The sequence below is a fragment of the Pelodiscus sinensis genome, chromosome 15 (genome assembly GCF_049634645.1).
Source record: "Pelodiscus sinensis isolate JC-2024 chromosome 15, ASM4963464v1, whole genome shotgun sequence".
Classification (NCBI taxonomy): Eukaryota; Metazoa; Chordata; order Testudines; family Trionychidae; genus Pelodiscus; species Pelodiscus sinensis.
Window position 1 is genome coordinate 33,472,392 of NC_134725.1, and position 19,789 is coordinate 33,492,180.

The 19,789-nt window shown below is 43.7% G+C and overlaps 1 protein-coding gene across 1 annotated transcript in view; it reads left to right on the top strand.

The window, feature by feature from the left end:
• The window catches only part of MLXIP (MLX interacting protein), a 78,212-nt gene that overhangs the window by 49,389 nt on the left and 9,034 nt on the right, over window positions 1-19,789 (top strand). Inside the window, exons 4-15 of the mRNA XM_075898646.1 lie at window positions 457-546; window positions 895-936; window positions 3,710-3,881; window positions 5,256-5,345; window positions 7,487-7,578; window positions 8,370-9,024; window positions 11,137-11,258; window positions 12,045-12,225; window positions 13,195-13,319; window positions 16,743-16,844; window positions 18,105-18,232; window positions 19,614-19,737. Of these exons, the coding sequence (XP_075754761.1) occupies window positions 457-546; window positions 895-936; window positions 3,710-3,881; window positions 5,256-5,345; window positions 7,487-7,578; window positions 8,370-9,024; window positions 11,137-11,258; window positions 12,045-12,225; window positions 13,195-13,319; window positions 16,743-16,844; window positions 18,105-18,232; window positions 19,614-19,737 (1,923 nt within the window). The remainder of the gene's footprint in view (window positions 1-456; window positions 547-894; window positions 937-3,709; window positions 3,882-5,255; window positions 5,346-7,486; window positions 7,579-8,369; window positions 9,025-11,136; window positions 11,259-12,044; window positions 12,226-13,194; window positions 13,320-16,742; window positions 16,845-18,104; window positions 18,233-19,613; window positions 19,738-19,789) is intronic.

The window sequence follows — 19,789 nt, forward strand, 5'->3', positions numbered from 1 at the left end:
TCACTCCAAAGAGCAGTTAGCTTTTGTTTTTATTTTCCAGTGAATACATTTTATTTCATAGCTGTCATGGCAAAGGGCAGCCCAGTAGATTTTGTACCTTGGGTGATGAATTTTCATTATGCTTTCGTATCACTGTGCTAACATGCATAGTAGCTTAAATAAGTTTCTGATATACAGCTTTTATTTCTCCTTTTGTACCATACAGTCTTTACAGTTTAGTTACAGATGATCCAGATAGTGATATATTGGTGTAATTATTAAGCAGCCACATTTCTTTTTTATATGTGGGGAAGATTAAATGGATCCCATGTTAGATTGTTCTGTAGTAGCTGGATTTAAGCACACCATGTCTGCTGGGGTTATGAGGTCAAACAGAATGGCTTCAGTCTGCCTGAAAATTTTGTGTGGCTATTTAGTATTTGTATATATTTCATGATGTATTTTGTTTGTTCTCAGGCCATTGCAACAGAAGGGAAATATTGGAAACGAAGAATCGAAATAGTCATCAGGGAATATCATAAGTGGAGAACATACTTCAAGAAAAGGGTCTGTTGGTTTGCAGCGCTGACATTATTTTGACTGGAATTATTGCTTTTTGATTTAATAGTTGGACTTCTGATGTCATTTTTACATGCAAAAATTTTGGAAATTCAGTTATACCTTTACAAACATTGGGTCAGCTGATACGTAACAAGAGTAAATTGATATTCTGAGTTTGATACTGCAGCCATTATCCTGTGAATAGTCTCTATTCATGAGTGAACTCATGGGGCTAAAAAATGACCTGAATGAGTAGGAACTAATCACATGAGTAGAGGGTTGCAGAATTAGGTCCTTTGGGAAGTATGGGAGCTATTTTTACTTTTTAAAATATTCTTTGTTCTATCTCTGCAGTTACAGAAACACAAAGATGAAGACCTTTCAAGTTTGGTGCGGGTAAGTATTTTTTGTGGCGTGAGTAGTAGCAGCATCTCTGTTTATTGAAGTTGGGATAAGTAGCAAAGGTGTACTAGCATGAAAGCCTGTAGTTATTAAAACTAAACCAATTAGCTTTATTGTCTGTTATGAAGAACAGGCATCTCTTGGATTAGAATAAATTGTTTAATAGAGAGCAGTACAGTTTTCCTCAATCAGATTGGATGGAAATCTCAGTCTAGACTGCTGTGACGTGCTGTGATGACCAGGCCATCTCTTTCTCCTTGGTCACGTGACAGCTTGTCATTGAGTTATAACTGGCAAAATTGCCTGCCTTTATGGACGAAAATGAGTCCCTTTTCTGTGCATTAAAGGCAAGTAGTTTGGTAAGCTTCAGAAAAGCCCTGGATGTTGAGGTGCTTAACAGCATCTGCACTTCAAATACCTGGAACAAAAACTAGTAGTGCTATGTAGCCTTCTTTGGACATAAACTGATCACCAAGAGAACATTTTAGACCTTTTGTAACTAGATGTACAGTGAACCCTCGCTACTTCGCGGTTCGACTATCGCGGATTCACGACTTCGCGGACTTTTTTCATTACATTATGTATATACGTGAATCCGCGATGGTCGAACCGCGAAGTAGCGGTTACCAAAACTTTAAAAAGCCTCCGGGGAAGCCGGCGGGGGGGCATCCCAGGCGCGCCTGGGCTGCTCCCCCGCCGGAGCCCCTCCGCGGCTTTCAAAGCCTCGGGGGAAGCCGGCGGGGGGGCATCCCAGGCGCGCCTGGGCTGCTCCCCCGCCGGAGCCCCTCCGCGGCTTTCAAAGCCTCCGGGGAAGCCGGCGGGGGGGCATCCCAGGCGCGCCTGGGCTGCTCCCCCGCCGGAGCCCCTCCGCGGCTTTCAAAGCCTCGGGGGAAGCCGGCGGGGGGGCATCCCAGGCGCGCCTGGGCTGCTCCCCCGCCGGAGCCCCTCCGCGGCTTTCAAAGCCTCCGGGGAAGCCGGCGGGGGGGCATCCCAGGCGCGCCTGGGCTGCTCCCCCGCCGGAGCCCCTCCGCGGCTTTCAAAGCCTCGGGGGAAGCCGGCGGGGGGGCATCCCAGGCGCGCCTGGGCTGCTCCCCCGCCGGAGCCCCTCCGCGGCTTTCAAAGCCTCCGGGGAAGCCGGCGGGGGGGCATCCCAGGCGCGCCTGGGCTGCTCCCCCGCCGGAGCCCCTCCGCGGCTTTCAAAGCCTCCGGGGAAGCCGGCGGGGGGGCATCCCAGGCGCGCCTGGGCTGCTCCCCCGCCGGAGCCCCTCCGCGGCTTTCAAAGCCTCGGGGGAAGCCGGCGGGGGGGGCATCCCAGGCGCGCCTGGGCTGCTCCCCCGCCGGAGCCCCTCCGCGGCTTTCAAAGCCTCCGGGGAAGCCGGCGGGGGGGCATCCCAGGCGCGCCTGGGCTGCTCCCCCGCCGGAGCCCCTCCGCGGCTTTCAAAGCCTCGGGGGAAGCCGGCGGGGGGGCATCCCAGGCGCGCCTGGGCTGCTCCCCCGCCGGAGCCCCTCCGCGGCTTTCAAAGCCTCCGGGGAAGCCGGCGGGGGGGCATCCCAGGCGCGCCTGGGCTGCTCCCCCGCCGGAGCCCCTCCGCGGCTTTCAAAGCCTCCGGGGAAGCCGGCGGGGGGGCATCCCAGGCGCGCCTGGGCTGCTCCCCCGCCGGAGCCCCTCCGCGGCTTTCAAAGCCTCGGGGGAAGCCGGCGGGGGGGGCATCCCAGGCGCGCCTGGGCTGCTCCCCCGCCGGAGCCCCTCCGCGGCTTTCAAAGCCGCGGAGGGGCTCCGGCGGGGGAGCAGCCCAGGCGCGCCTGGGATGCCCCCCCGCCGGCTTCCCCGGAGGCTTTGAAAGCCGCGGAGGGGCTCCGGCGGGGGAGCAGCCCAGGCGCGCCTGGGATGCCCCCCCGCCGGCTTCCCCGGAGGCTTTGAAAGCCGCGGAGGGGCTCCGGCGGGGGAGCAGCCCAGGCGCGCCTGGGATGCCCCCCCCCCCCCCCCCCGCCGGCTTCCCCCGAGGCTTTGAGGATCCTACTTCTACTTCGCGGATTTTCATCTATCGCGGTAGGGTTTGGAACCTATCTACCGCGATAAACGAGGGTTCACTGTAAACCCAATGTGGGTTTCATCCATCATTATATGCCCAGAACAATCTCTGGATTCACAAACCAGTCAGAAAATATAACTAAACATTCAGATAAACCTCAGGATGTCATGATTCTGGGTAAAAATCTCACCAGGTTTAACTGAGTTTTGTTAGTGCTCATTCAAACCCCCAAATCAGTGAAATTCTGGGTGCAAAATCCCACATATATCTCAGAAAATAAAAAGGAAAGCATTGCCAAAGCCACTTTGGTTTTATGCAGTTTTAATCATCAGCTGAAATTGGGAAGCTGTTTCCCTCCAGAGTCTAGAGTTGTGCAGTGATATAATTCACAGAGGTTTTATGCCAATTGGAGATAAGATTCTGGACTACATATACAAATAGGCTACTCTGGCACCAGTGGAAATAGGATGCCAGACTAGATGAGCCACAGGTCTGTTTGGTATATAAAAGAAGCCAGAGTTGATGAACTGTTGGTGTGAGCTTATGTGGCAGAGGATGGAATACCACAGTAGATTGCTCTGGAGGCAGACGGCTTGTAAATTGGTCGGATGCATTTTGATGGTTCCTCTTTATTAAAATGTGAAAAATAATGAGCTTTGCCATTTGGTGCCAGAATTGCATTGTGACTGGCACCTTCATATAACCAGACTTATTTTTCTTTCTTTCTTTGGTAGGACGATGACCTGGTTCTCTGGCATCAGAGTAGGTATGGCAGAGAAACCCCAGTTCCCATGGAGGAAGAGTCCTTTCTGGATGCAGATTTGCTTATGTCTGAGTTCACAGACACCCTCTTCTCTACACTTTCTTCACATCAGCTGGTTGCCTGGCCAAATCCCAGAGAGATAGGTATGTGTTTGCTTTTGGCTGTGTGGATTTTGCAGTGAGAGGAGACTTGAGGCTTGTTGCTTCACTTCTTTTCTCACCTCACATTTTCATTTTTTGGTTGAGAGGACGGCTACATCTTTCTCTTACAATGCATCTTCCTGGGCTGTTTATACTTGTGTCAAAGTCTCACAGGGGTAGCTGTGTTGGTCTGTAACTTAAAAAAACCTCAAAAAACAATGAGTTGTCCTGTTGCACCTTGTAGACTAACAAAAATTTACATAGTATCATGAGCTTTTGTGTGCACAACCTTCTTCTTTAGATGAGTGGAGCTTTAAATTATGGGATTTCTGTACTTCTCTGTCCACTTTGCTCCTCTCATATGAAGAAGTGGGATGTACCCACAAAAGCGCATGATATTGTACTTGTATCGGTTTAACAGAAGTGACAAACTTTTAAGTTTTTTAAAAATTATATAAGGGATCAAAAATCCTATTCAAATATTAAGCCTAAATTTGCTTTCTTACTTTTATCTTATTGCACCTAATAACTGGTACACCCTTTGGTAACATGTCATACACTAAAAAGTATTGTTGCTTATGAGGCTATTAGAATCTACATACAATCTTCTTATTCTTTTGTAATGTAATAAATATTAATTTATATATACCATAAACTTGCAGAATGTCACAGTTCTTATTATAAAAGCCAATCCAAATAAGCATTGTTCCATCAAAGTGTTACTTTTTGATTGCAGGGGTGGGAGACCTAAGACCCAGCAGCTGGATGTGGCCTCCAACTTGCCTGGATCTGGCCACCAAGGCTCAGGGGCTCCCCCCAGCATTGGGGAGTCCTTGTGGGAGGCTGGAGCGCACACAGTCTACTAGCCTGAGCCTCACTAGGGTCTGGTGTGCAAGGGGAATGTAGGGAATGTCTTTCTCCTTCTCAGTCTGGGCTGCATCAGCGAGGGTTTGTTTTTTGTTGTTGTTGATTTTTTTTTTTTTAACTTCTCACTTGTGTGCATCCCCTGACTGATTTTTCTGTGGCTCATTGGCCCCCAGCTCAAGAAGGGTTACCCACCTCCGGTGAATAGTCTTCAGAAATGACCCTCTTTCTTTTAATTAAATGGATGTCCCTCTGTCCAACAGAACTCAGCTCAAATTCTTTGTAGCCAAAATTCGGAGTTGCACTCTGTGGGACCTAATCTCTGAACTGTCTCAGTGGGAATTCTGTGTGCAGAGTGCTTGCAGAATCCAGACCTAAGGTTTATACTCCATTCCAGCAGTGTGACAATCTTTCTTTGAGCAGCTCATCTACATTGTAATAAACTGAAGTGGCATGTATCCTGCAAAATTAATCCAACTCTCTTTCTCTGTCTCTCTCTCTTGGTTATTCCAGCACACTTAGGAAATGCTGACATGATTCAGCCAGGACTTAGCCCTCTCCAGCCAAATCTAGATTTCATGGATACTTTTGAACCTTTTCAGGGTAAGAATAAAGAGAAAATGAGTTTCCTTTCTTTAATAGTATTGTAGCACTAATTTCTGCAATAATGGTAATGGCTTTTGAACAGAAAAATAAACTATGCAAATCAATATATTCTCTTTAGACAGTATGAAAATGGAGCCAGAGCTCTCAAGCATTTGAAATTAATTTTTTTTAAAGGAAAAACTATAAAGAGATCCTCTTACTTTTACAAGACCAGTTCTTTGCATGACTGAGTGTTGAAAAGCATTTGTAAGAGTCTTTGTGTCCTAAGATTCAGACTTTGAAGAATGAAGCTTTCAGAGGAATGGTTTTTGAATCTTTACCCATGGTTAGTATGAGAGAACATCAGTTGTTAGCAGAGTACCTTGCAGGGGATGATGTTAATTCAGGGGTGGGCAATAATTTTCGCAGTGGGGCCACTTCACAAATTTTGGTATGTGGTCATGATCCAGCTCTGGGTCCCCTGGAAGGGATGAGGCCTTGGGCAAAAGAGTGAGGCTGGGGCTACAGAGAGAGAAAATGCATGAGTACGAGACTGACTTTGACAGATTGTGTGTGTGTGGCACAGAGACTGGGAGAGTATGTGTGGCACTGACAGTGTGGTGTAGACTGGGTGTGTGGACGCAAGGGAGAAGTTATGTCGACAGAAAAGGCCTCCAGGAAGAAGCCCTGGTGGACACTCCTGCCACAGCTTTCAACTCTATTGTTCTTGCCTGTAGCCATCTTTAAAAGGCACAGGCAACAAGCCAGCTCCAGAAAGGACCCTGACTGCGCAGCTCTTTCTGGTAGGGACACTCGGGAGACATGTCCCTGGGACAAGCCCCCCCAAGACCTCTTTGACCCTTCCAGAGACTCATCCCCCCCAGGGCACCAAGCGCACCTACTTAGACCTGGTGCATCAGCACGTTGGGGTCCAGCAAAGGATGCAGGAGTCAATGGAGAGGAGGTCTATTCGATTAGTCGATAGGGCGAAAGCACTGCATGGAGCTCAGGATCAGTTGGGGACTCCAGCTGATCCTGGGCTCCATGCTGCCCTGCCACTTTGAAACGCTGCATGCAATTTGACACTGGGCTCCCTGCGGTGTTTCAAAGCAGCAGTGCCATAGGGAGCCTGGAGTCAGCAGTGGAGTACACAGATGATCCCAGGCTCCACATGACGCTGACACTTTGAAATGCCATGTGCAGCCTGGGAATGCCACAGCTGGCCCCGGGGTCCACTCAGCGCTGCTGCTTTGAAGTACCCCCGTCTTCTCCTTCCCTGCCTCCCCAGTGCTTATTGGATAGTCAACTAGTCATCTAGTCCTTCACATCCCTAGGCCAGATAGAAATGGGTGGTGGGCCCCCAGGCCTGAGTTTGCCCAACACTGTGCTAACTGGTGTCTCCTTGATTCTTATAACCCCATCAATCACACGTGATCTTTGTGGCTTCCCCATATCTTAGTAACAATTTAATAGCCAAATGCAAAATCTGATGTTATGGAGACCTCTATTACTATTTGACTATTTACTCTAGAATAGTAATGGAACGCTGAAGAATTATCAAGATGTTTAACCACAGCTGTCAAATGTTTTGTTGTAATTTTTCATAGAAGGCAAAATTCACATTTGTATAAAGGCCTAGGTACCAACTAAGCTATGAAAGTAGAATTCAAGTGGAACTCACATGGTGCCTGGGCCTTCTGCGTATTCTCTATGAGCAAGGCTTGACAAATCCCTGAATCTACTCACCTGTGGTGAGTAGATTTCAGCTGGTCGCCCCGTTCACTGGCGGCGTGTGCATGCACAATGCGGGTCTTGCGCATGTGCAGGGCGGTGCTGGCAGGTAGGTTTTGTCAAGCCCTGTCTATGAAGGTCTGAATTTCACCAATGTCCAATAAATTTGCATGACATTTGACAAGCAAACATAGTTGAAAAATAATCCTTTGCCCAAAGAGTTCATAAATCTCCATAGGACAGGCAAACATCTTTGGATTTGTAAATAAGCAGAATACATTTGGTGGTAATGCAGTTTCCTTGTTTTTTAATTATGTACATTTGCTTGCTAATTCTCAGTGAGTCTCCCGTAACTTAGTGCTATGTAGCAATGTTCTACCGTAATATGGACAGTAAAACATTTAATATTTGTTTTTACATTCTTTCAGATATATTCTCATCCAGTCGCTCTGGCAACATGTTCACTTCTCTCCCTGCTGCCAGTTCTTCTATGGCAGATAACAGCAGCCATTCTTCCCAGGTAAAAGTGGTTTTGTGTAATGAAAATTGCCAGGGCTTAAATGTATAAGTACTATACTGGCCTTCATGTACTAATATATGGTATTGTAAAGGTCATGTTAATAGAATTGAATAAACATGATATTTGATTACTACAATGTATTTTCCTCTGATTTACCCACTAAAAGAAATCATTACAATAACCTAGAAATAAAAATAACTGGTACTGTATTGAAGATGTTGTAACTTCAATATCTTTGCCCTCCGTCGTGTCGGGTTCAGTAAATAATTTTCTGTGTACTTTAAAATATTCGTTTTTAAAGAACAGACTTTACATTATAGAGAGTGTTTTGAGTGAAATAGTGCATCTTGAATGGAGTTGGGCCTTTCTATAAAGAACCATATGTACAGGGAACTGGGAGACTTAACTGCTGTGCTCTGTTCCCAATTCTGTCATTGACTAGCTATGGGACCTGAGCCCCATCTCTTAACCTCCATGTACCTCGGTTTTCTCATCTGTAAAACAAGGATATTGGTGACTGTCTCCCTCTGAAGTGCTGTGGATCTCAAAAGCCTTGAAGATCTTTACCTAACTGCATTTTCTGGAGAGCCAAATAGAAATAAGCAAAACTAGAAGTAGTTGTTTAGTTCTTACTGTGAAAGGTGTTGGCTTAGCATAACCAGGAATGATTTAACTCTTAGCTGCATTCTCCCCTTTCACAATTGGGTGAAAATAAAGGTTCAAATAAAAGCTTCTGGTGTTGGCCCACCCCCACTGGCAATTAACCTATGCTATTTTCTTTCTCTTACCAGTCTTCTGTACTGCCTTCGGATACATTATCCAGCACACTCCCAACGGGGAACCTCAGTGAAGAATTGATTGCCTCATCCGTACCTGCTCCTGTCATTCCCGATGTTGGTGCTAATCAGTGCTCCAGCATTAGGAGTGGCGGATCTTTCATCCAGCCATCAGACTTCAATTCTGATTCATCTCTCAATGGCCAGCAGTCATTTCTTCCGGTGTTCCCAGCTTCGGTGCCACTGTTACAACCTACAGTCCCTCCACACCATACCGCTTTGCCCACAGTGCCTCTGAATGCCAACTTGAATTCCCAGCCATCTGCTTTTACTGCTTCAGAAACCCAAAAGTTTGCCCTCACAAAATCTTCCGTTGTTACCCACACAGCTTCTGCCACCCTGACCCACAACGCCTCTGCCACCACTTTCAGCCAGAGCCAGAACCTCATCCTGGCAACGCAGCAGCCGGGGGGAGGAGTGCCTTGTAACCTGACTGCTGTTGTGCAGAGTCAGCCCCGGTCTCAGCTTCAGCCCCACCTGACATTTACACTCCCTAAAGCCATTGCCTTTGCAAATGCTGGAATAAGGCCCAAACAGCCACAAAAAATAGTGCCTGCTCCAAAGCCTGAAACAGTCTCCTTAGTATTAAAAAATGCCTTCATTACCCCAGGTGAGAATCATGCAGGTTCCTCCTTGTTCTGCCAAGAGAAGTAACATGAGGGAGGGGCACGGTTGTTGGTGGTGCAAAATAACATTTCCAAAAAATATGCTAATTGGCTGGACCCCACTTGTCACTGGAGGTACCTAGAAATCTCTGTGGTTAGAAGATTTATCATTGCTGCCACGGCCATCTCAGAATTTGCTTTTCAAATAAACCTCCAGGCCAGCAATAAAAAAAGACATTTTCATTTTAATTTTGTTGTAAGGGAGGCTGTGTGGACTATTGGAGATTGCATAGAATTAGGAGATCTTGGATTCTGCTTCTGGTTCTGCCATTGAGACCTTTGGTTGCCTTTAGAAGTCATTTCACCCTTCTTTGCTTCAATGACTCTATAATAGGAGGATATTTTACCTATCTCAGTTGTATGCTGAGGTGTAGTTATTTAATGTGCTCAGCACTCTCAGAAATCCTTAGCTGAATGCAGCTAGGCAAGTGCAGAGTGTTACTGGCTGTTTTCAAAGGGATGTACTTGACTAGACTGCCCAAACTCTCTAATCAAATAAGACTGTTTTGTGGCCTTGTCCACACTTGCTTTGACACAGAGGGTACCTATAGCTCTACTCTATACTGAAGAGCAGGATGCGTCCACACTCACTGCAGTGTGTGCACCTGCAGGCAGCAGTAAAGTGTCTGGCAGTGGGAGCTGCTGGAGCCTTTCCTCTCTGCCTCCCCTTTGCCCGAGCCTTTCACTGCTGCCAGAGTCCTTCACTTAAAAATAGAAGTGTAGAAGTGGGAGGCACTGCTTTGCTGTGCAGAAAGCTGTGTAGAGTATATGCCCATGTGTTCAGGCATATAGGACGCTCAGCTACAATCACCTAACCAATGCCTCACTGTCTACACAGCTATTTATACCCGGGATAGTTGGGCCTTGTGTCTCAAGTTGTATCACCACTGTAAATGTAGACCTTTCCTCTAGGAATGTTAATGCTTATGAGCAGAGCTGATGTAGCAGGGAGGAAAACATTTCCGTGTTATGGGGACCTAAGAAATAATGTTTTAGGATTTATGTGCCTTTGCCTCAAACTTCCTAGCTTGATGTCCTTAGAGATTCAGTCTGTTTGCAGGACAATGTTAGCACTCTCAAGGAAGCAGGTGCCAAGACCCCTCATGATTTGGGCTTGCTTTAGGGACAGTTTCTGAAATGTCCTTATGATGGTTTCAGCCTCATGCAGTGGGGCTTTGTCTTTCTGCCCTGCAAGTCAAATGTTGGTCCTGCTTGACAAACTCCCCTGAAAACGTCTCATGGCCCCTCAGCAGGCCCCAGATCCCTTGTTGAGAACCTTTGTGATAGCCAGTCCCCAGAAGTATACAGCCTGAAGGATTATTGTGAAATGGAAATTACTGAAAACAAAGTAATTTTTCAGCCCACCAGAAGTCCTTATTAACAGCATCAAGCGTGCTTCATCCAACCCTTAGCACGAAGTTGTGTCCCCTGAAGTAGCTTGATCCATAGTTAATAGCAGTAAGTCAATACAGAGTATGTTTCTAAGACATCCTTATGTGTACCTAATGAATTATAAAGCAAGAGACCAGGTGCCTTCAACAGCCAAGAAATTCACCACTGATCTAGTGATGTTTTCTAGGCCTTTTTTCACCAAAGGACTATGCCTGTCTTCATATGCTGAGCTAAGGTGTGCACTTGTGTTACTCATGGGATTTGCACCTCTGGCTGGACAATTAATGGCTTCATGGTTATGGGGCTCAGCATCAATTCTGTTTCTAGCTTAGGTTGAAAAGTGCACCATTGACAGCCTACGTTAGTTATAAAACCCACATAATTTAAAACGGTTAATCCACAGGCAACTTGGAAGTCTTTTTACTGTGTAGTATCTGAAGCTGTTAAGTCCTTTTTGTATTCTAGAGCAATCTAGCAATGTCCATTTGTGTTGCAGCTTGATCTTTGAGAGAACTTAGAAGGAAATACGATTCAACGAAGTTATAAAGAAAATACCAGTTAGGTTTCTTTTAGTCCAGTCTCCCAATCACCACTAGTTTGTTCCCTGCAAAACATTCTCCAGATGCTTGGTGTTGATAAATTATAACTTGGTTTGTATTTTTCAGCTGCCTTTCAGGGACAGTCCAGAGCTGTGATTGTAACCCGTGCACCTTTAAAAAGAGAAGGGATTTTGACTCCAGCTATTTCTCCACCTAGTGTTGTAATTGCACCAGCTGGAATTGCCAGGGTAAGAGAAAGGAAAGAAAAAAACCTCTTTGGACTTGAGTTTGTATATTGTTAGAGCCTTAGACTGTGGTAGTGCTCCAAAAGTGCTTAGGCATAGATGCTCCCTTGTTACTCAACAGATCTGTTTGCGTATTCTGAGCTGTCAGTTAATGTTTGATTTATCTACATTGTGTGACTGTTAGCACTGTATTATCTGCACAGCTTTGGGAGAGCAACTTTGTTTCTTCTGTGGCTTACACATCAACAGAATTCATAAGGAACACCAGTTGAAGAGAGTGTCTTGACACATAGTATCTCACTTGAGAAGGAACCATTATGATCATTTAGTCTGACCTGCTGCACGTTGCAGGCCACAGAAACTCACCAGACTATCACTATGATAGGCCCATAACTGATGATGATGGAAGAACCAGGAAGAATCCAGCTTGAGTTTCCAATTGCAATTTGAGAGGTTTATCTTGAGTATGCTAGTATGTTTGTCCAATCTGTTTGAGTGCATGTTAGAGAGAAATTTTCAGAGTACCCTGTGAATAATAAGAGGAAATTGCTTTTTCGCTGCTGCTCCCTTATTCTAATGTTGCATTGAATTATGAAAAATGTGGGATTCTTACCAGAAGTCTGACATTTGTGCCTGATGGTCCATTATATATTAGCACTTGTTTGGAGAGTTCCCAAACAAGTATATTAGTATAGTTATACACTAATTTAACATTATAAATTGCTATTGGAAAACAATGTAATAGAATCCTTTGCATTTTTTCTGTAATATTCTTGTGCTGTTTCTTAGGCTTCTGGTGTGGCAGAATTCCATAACAACATTCTGGTTGGTCGAGCACAGCAAGCTCCAAGTAACCAGCAAGTCCAATCCACAGTCCCACATCTCTTCTCTCCTAGTGCAGTCCAAGATGTGAAAGGAGAGCAAATCCCTTCCCACAGTACCTGTTCACAGGTTCCCTCACCTACTCCTAGTAAGTTAAAGAGATTTTAACTTTTTCCCCTATGTGCATCCATCTTTAACGGGAATGTAAAGCAGAACTTGGCCAGCTGTGGTTATTGCGTATCCTGGGGAATTTTTTGTAGAAATAGCTTGGGATCTGCATTCCCTACACCATGAGTTCTCAAACTTCATTGCACAGTGTGACCCCCTTCTGACAACAAAATAGTTGTGACCCCCAGGTGAAGTTTTGAGACCAAATCTCACCACATCGTGTGTTACAATGAAGCATGGGCTTCAGCTTCAGCCCTGGATCCCAGCAAGTTAATGTTGGCCCTGGCAACCTCATTAAATTGGGGTCTTGACCCACACTTTGAGAATCACTGCCCTATACTTTCAGTCTCTAATAATCTTCAGTTCTTGCCCTAGGCTTTTGGTTAGTGTCTCTGTGCACTAAGGTGCTTTATTCCACCCCTGAAATAGTTACACTTAAGTACTCTATAAAATGTTATAGAACTCTGTTATAATAAATATAATTCTACAGCCACTTCCATTAGAGGTTGTCTAAGCACAGTCCAGCCTCACAACTAACCTATGGTTCCCTGCAATATCCTGGCCTTTTTAGTGTGCTACTTCTGAGGTACATGTCCATTTCCATGGGACAGTAAGAAGTCATTAGTAAATGTAAATATCTGTCCCCTGGCTTTAGGAACCTGGAAGGTCAGAGTGCAAGTAGGTCAAGGTGGGATTGTCAGTTTAGATCCTAAACAACCCTAACACATGTTTGCCTGAAGTGGAGAGAAGAAGGGATGCATTTAGCCATTGCTTGTCAGATACTTGGATTTCTTTGCCATTTGATCATCCCATGAGTAGAACCTAGATAATACAACAGCAGATACTCTAGAAGTTCAGTGAATGGCTAGATTAAGCGATATGGGTAGAAATTGCTCCTCGGTTTGTTAGAGAGTTATTTTTTTAATGATCTGACATGTCCTTTTTGAAGGCCGAGATTGTCAGAATTCAGGACAAGCCTCTCCCTGTCCATCTGAGCAAAGCCCCAGTCCTCAGTCTCCACAAAATAATTGCTCAGGAAAATCCACAACTGACCCTCAGATGGCTGCATTTAAGGTACACGTTTCATCCTTTTGAGTTTTTTCTTCCTTTTTTGTCTTTGTAGCTTATTGATTTCCTGATTTAGATGGTACAGACTAGACTGTAAGTCACCTGACAAATGAGGCTGCACCTGTGGTTGTGGTGTACCTTGCAGTATATTTGTGTTGCTGTATTTCACTTTAAACATTTCATTATGGCTTCAGGCTTTGTAGTGGTACTGATTTTGCTGTGCTTGGCAGTGATATGTTATCCAATATGTGCAAGGAGGGTTGGCTGTATTTCTTGTTATCTTTATTAGAGTTGATACTTAGTTTACGTAACCCTTATGACAGATCTAGGTTTTAACTGGTAGATCTATATTCAGCTCGTCTTGGCCATAGGCCTCTAAGCCAGAGTTTTTTCCATGAAAATTATTGTTGTTCTGTTGGGCGTTCTTCTGGCTGCTCAGTTTTGGGGGTTCTTGATCTTCAGTGCTGTTTGTTGGGGTGATTTCACCTGGCTGTGTCTGATACATTTTGATAGTCCCTGGTAGTTGCACTTTTTGGTCCTTTCATAAAGCCTGAAGAAAGTGCAAAACTGAATACTCTGGAACTCAGTAAAGTGTAATTATCATGAAATAGCAGGTCAGTGTAGTGGAAGCAGAACTCTGGCTGACTTCCTTCCTGACAAATCTTCTCTGCTTTTACAAACATAATGATACTCACAGTGCTGGCAGTGTTAGCTCTGATGACCTGGCTGATTTCATACTGGGGTAATTTTAGTTCCAGAGTCTCTGGCATTCCTCTCAAAGATTCATTTTGGTATGAGTGTCTTCACCACTCTTCCTAAGATGAAAGTGATAAAGTTGCTGTGTATTATTAAAGAGCTGCTATTTCCCCTCAGAACTTTGGGAAGTATTCCCTACTGTAATAACTGTCTGTATACAGTGAAGGGGTTATTCTGCACAAAACAACATTGCTATAAATGGATAGGGCCAGCCTGATTTTTTTTTTAAATCCTCTACTACAAAGATCTCTCCTTGCTCCCACTAGAGGGCAGATATTTCCAGGCTGGCTTGTCTCCCTTGCAACCACATTCATTTTTCTTACCCTTCAATTTATTCATGGGTCAGTGGAATCTTTTCATCTCTTCATTCTCCTCTGCGCTCGTTAAAATGGAGCAAGCAACACCTTGCTGACAGGGTAACTGCTGCATGCTAAGAAGATTTAACTCAGTGAAAGCTCACTGAAATGCCCTAGAATCCTGCACAAGGAATATCATTTATAACCAAGTTTGCTGTAAAGGCTGTGTCATCACTATAGTTTCTAACTTGGATCTCAGTTTGTTCTTAGACAGTCACATTTCTTCTGTCACTACCATTTTGTGCACCTGTAACTACTCTATCTAACACATTGGTAGAAGTTAGAGTGTTTGGAGGGCATACGAATGGAGTGGCAGGAGTAGCATATGCCCTCAAGGATATCCTTCCACACGGCTGAAGGGATGGAAGATTGGCCATGCCATACACATGATTGGGGGTTCCTGTCTTCAGAACAAAAAGACAAAAGAGAGCCATTTGCCAGTAGCAAAACACTGAGTTGTTATGCAATATTCCCTTCTAATTTTTACCATCCATGAATGAATTTGTTATGTGCAATGAAGCATGTACAGATGTGGCCCACCAGTATAAACACATGCTGCCAGCTGTGGGCACTCTGCTAATCAGCTGGGTGGCATTTGAATCTCTCCTGGGTGTCCACCCAAGCGCTCAGCTTAAAAGGAACTCTGCTTTGGTTACAAAGAGAGTTCTAGCCATGTGCTATGACATATGTTTGGAGCCATCCATCTGGGTAACCTTACAAGCTCTATTCCAAGTTGTAGTGTGGATTTACTTTGGAATGAGAGCTACTGTAGAAATGCCAGTTGTTAAATCAAACTGTTAGAGACCTTGGTCTTTGTAGAATTTTTCCTTGATTATACAAAAAACACAACAAAAATCACAACAGACCCAAGAAGGCTATCATCTCTGTTTCATTCTCTAGAAGTAGGTAGCCACTAGAAGATGAGGTGTCCTTGGGAAAACAAAGCTACAATGAATTAAATTTCAGTCATTTTGGCATAAGTATTGGTGATTCTGAATGCTTTGTACAGGCAGTCCCCGGGTTACGTACAAGATAAGGACTGTAGGTTTGTACTTAAGTCAGAACTGGCGTCCAGATTCAGCCGCTGCTGAAACTGACCAGCGGCTGACTACAGGAAGCCCGAGGCAGAGTTTCTCTGCCCCGGGCTTCCTTGAATCAGCCGCTGATCCGTTTCAACAGCAGCTGAATCTGGACGCCTGGGACAGAGCAGCTGGGGCGCTGCGGGGACCAACCTGGCAGCACCCCAAGTGCAAAGCCGTGGAGGACCCAGGCGGTGGGACTGCGGCGCGTCTGGGCGGTCCCGCCGCCCGCGTCCTCCAGGGCGAGAAAAGCCCCGTTCGTAAGTACGGATCCGACTTAAGTCGGATACGCGTAACTTGGGGGCTGCCTGTATTCTAAATCCCAATATGTTAATAAGCAGCAAAGGATCAGTGATTGTTACAGGCTATTTTGATGTTTGTCCACCTTTAGCCTTCCATTCTTTTCTCTTTTTGGAATGTTGTTGTTCTCAAAACTAAAAGGTGATGGTCTTGCTAAATAAAACTGCTTAGATTACAGTTTAGCAGCACATCTAGTGCGTAAAGCACTGGATTGCGAATCAGGAAATTTAGGTTCTGTTTCAGAATCTGCCACTGACTTGTTTTGTGATATAGTTGTCCAGTTAATCTTGTTGTTCCTCATTTTTCCCCTCCATAAAAGGAGGCTAATGTCAGTTATCTTCTGTAAAGCACAATGAAAAACACTAGGAAATTGCTAAATATGATAATTCCTTTTTCATGGATCTGATGGAAAAAGATGTTTGACAGCTTTAGAAATATGTGGTAGCATGTAAGCCAAATAATTATTTAAACTATTTATACGTGCCAAAGATTGTATTCCAAATGTTAAAATCCAATTGTGGGTTCCTTTCATGCTTGTAAAATCCACTGACTTCAGTGGCTATTTTTGCTGCACTAGGGATGGTGGGTTAGGCTCATAATTTGTAGGTTATTTTAAAGGTCCAAGGATGAAAAGAAACACGATCAGAATTTCAGGGTTTTTTTTAACATCATCTTCCTAAATCTAAGAAGAAAACCTATTAAACTAGTTTTGGTTTGCATTTAGTACAGTGGACACTTCTGAAAGGGTTGAAATTGCCATGTGTGAGTAATTAATTTCACTATGATACTTCACTGCCTATTTGAAGGCTATGAATATCATGGTAACTTTAATTCAACAAGAAAATAAAATTGTATTGATATTAATAGCAAAAGTTAGCATGGGGCCGTGGTATAGAAACTAGCATAGATTTATTAGGTATCTTTGTTTGTTTATGCAGAATCGAAGGATAAAGCATATTTCGGCAGAACAAAAGAGAAGATTTAATATCAAGATTGGTTTTAGCACCCTGAACAGCTTGGTATCAGCTAACTCTAAGTCAGTAAGTTGTCTGAGTGCTATGCATGTTCAACCTGGCAAGTATCTCAATATAAAATTATAGAAACCATTCATTCTGAAAAGGGTTGTTAATATATCTGAACAACACGTGTTTCACTGGAGAATTTGAAGTACAAATCAAAGTGATGTTATCTGATGCATATGTGCCATAAATGTTTAGGGGAGGGTTCCCAAGCTGGGTAGAAGAAAATCTATTGTTACTAGCCAGGTAGCTGAGTGCATGTCAGCTTTTTGTTCTTTTACCTCTACCTACCAGTACAAGTCTCAAAATTTCAGGGAGTCCACTTTGAGCTTGAGCTTCAGCTTTAGGACCCAAAGGGGAAGGAAAGGAAACTGGGCAGTGCAGTGGTCTTTTCTCCTGGAGCTGCAGTAACAGGGATTTGATCTTATGTGCAGCATGGTCATGCTTTGTGCTTACCATATATGGGTCCTTTCCTCTGCCATCTCAAAATAATATTTTAGGAACCTGCTTTAATTCTCACAACACTGTGAGGCAAGTCATGTACAAATTTGACAGATGGATAAACTGTAGCACAGAAAGACTGTACCCTTAAAGCCCAGGGTGAATTGATTTGAGTCAGAGTGAGGAAGGGTTCACAGATGAAGTGTTGTCTTACATTAAATGCATTTCAATAAATATATTACAATAAATGTGAGCCTTAACATCGATTGTCTTCATTTAAAAAATGTGTTTAATTTAAATAAAGAAGCCTAAGTTATTCATTTCTATCCTGTCAAAGGCACACACAGAGGTAGATCCTAGACTAGAACTCAGTAACATTGTTTGGCTTCTTTAATAACCATTAGACACTTTCCCATATGTTTAATGATAATGAGAAAAGACCAAGTCCGTTAATCACATAAGAAACATATCAAAGAAGTTATAACACCCCTCATTAAGAAGTATGAATATTTGTTAAGAAAGAAAGTGATTAACAAACAATTTCAACATTTCCATTGATAAGGTAGTTAAAATCCAATTTGGGAAAGAGAGGACAAATTGCACACACATGCATCTTTCACTATATCAATGCTAATAAGAGTCAGGATAAATACCTAGCTGATTAATTTCTCTTTTGAAACACTGTTCATCTTCCAATTCCAAAGTGCTTTGACAGGGTGGATAAGGAATATGATAAAGTGGAAGAAATTCTTCTGTAGGTGCTTTATTTGGTTTGGGGAAAACTCTTAGGCTATTTAGATCAACTCTGGAAAGTTAACTTTGTGATTCCCTTTGGTACAGATCAGCCATGCAATCACGCTCCAAAAGACTGTGGAATATATAGCTAAGCTACAGCAGGAGAGAATGCAGTCACAAGAGGAAACCAGGCGCCTCCGGGAAGAGATTGAGGAGCTAAATGCTACCATCATGTGAGGTTTTGGGGGGAATTGTTACCTTTTTTCATAATGACCAGACGGTGGGGAGCATTCCTTTTGCGTAAATAGCCTTGGATATCTGCATCAAATATTATGCTATATGGCAGTGGAGCATTGAAGAGGGGGGAAAAAAAATCAGTGGATCCCAATGAAAAAGCAAAATCACAATAGGATGAGCATCATTAGGCTTCTGTATAGACGTACTGTAGGCTCTTAGTACACCATGATAAGCACCAAAAATGGCTCAGCCCGCCAGTCATAACATTCCTGAGAAGTAGTCAGGAAGGGTTGTGTTCAAAGCAAGGGTTGTGTTCAAAGCAGTATTGTACTGTCCATCAGAAATTAGAGATGTAAAAAAAGAAATCAGTTAAAAATATAACTGTATAACTTAAAAATCCTACTGCTTACACACACCGAGGGCTCTGCAATATAAAGTTTATACTCTAGAGCCTGCAGCGTAGGGCAGCAGCCAGGTCTCTGGGAACTAGGTTGGGAGCTGGCATGTAACTGTGATGGAAACAGATAAGCCAATGTTTATTGGTTAATTGTTTAAACAGTTACACTGTTACACCCCTATCAGAAATTGTGTTCTCTAAAGTAGGGGAGCTGTAATGGTTCTGTTGTATGTAATCTTTCATTATTGGAAGATATAATGTCTGCTGAATAGAGAACAGAAATGAGACTTGAGGTGCAGTGATCTCTTACTGGCTCTGCAGCTGACTTCTTCTGTGATCTCAGGCAAGTCATTTTAATTGCTCTGTACCTCAGTTTCCCCATTTATACAATAGAAGGTAACTATCCTATTGTAAAGCATTTTGTGTAGCACTTTTCATCCACAGAATTGTTAAATGTTCTGTTATGTAATTAGAGATTTGAAGCGAGCAATAAAATATATTTATAACTACTGATGAACATTTATTCAGTTGATTTTAAATTCACCCTTTAATTTGGGCTATGTCCTAAAATCATAGAAATTTGAAGAAAATATTAGTGGTGATTTTTTGCCTATGAGTTTTTGATCTGACTGCTATTTCTAGTGTGTTTTAATATTTTCTGCATCGGTCCTGAAGATTACGTTGTTAGAGGCTTTACTTCGTTTTTAACTATTATTTGTAATGATAAATGCTTAGCATTCGAAAATTCTCTTTTGTAAATGGATATGGACAAAACTGACAAGAAAACTGTGTTACACAATACACATTACTGAGTTGTAAAATGAATGAGGTTTGCCCTTTTCATTGTAGTGGATTTCTCCTAACAGGCATCATTAATTCAATGGTGCTAAAGTTTGGTGGTGTTCTGTATTAGAGTTTGGTTTGGAAGAGAAACATCTCCTTTCTGCAAAGAGATTTTGAGCTATGGCCTTTTTCTTCAGTTCTTGTCAACAGCAGCTTCCTGCTACTGGGGTTCCCATTACACGGCAGAGATTTGATCACATGCGGAGTATGTTTGATGAGTATGTGAGAAACAGGACCCTCCAGAATTGGAAGTTTTGGATTGTATCCTTTCACTGTGATACTGTGCATTGCATTTATATTAAAAACGCACTAA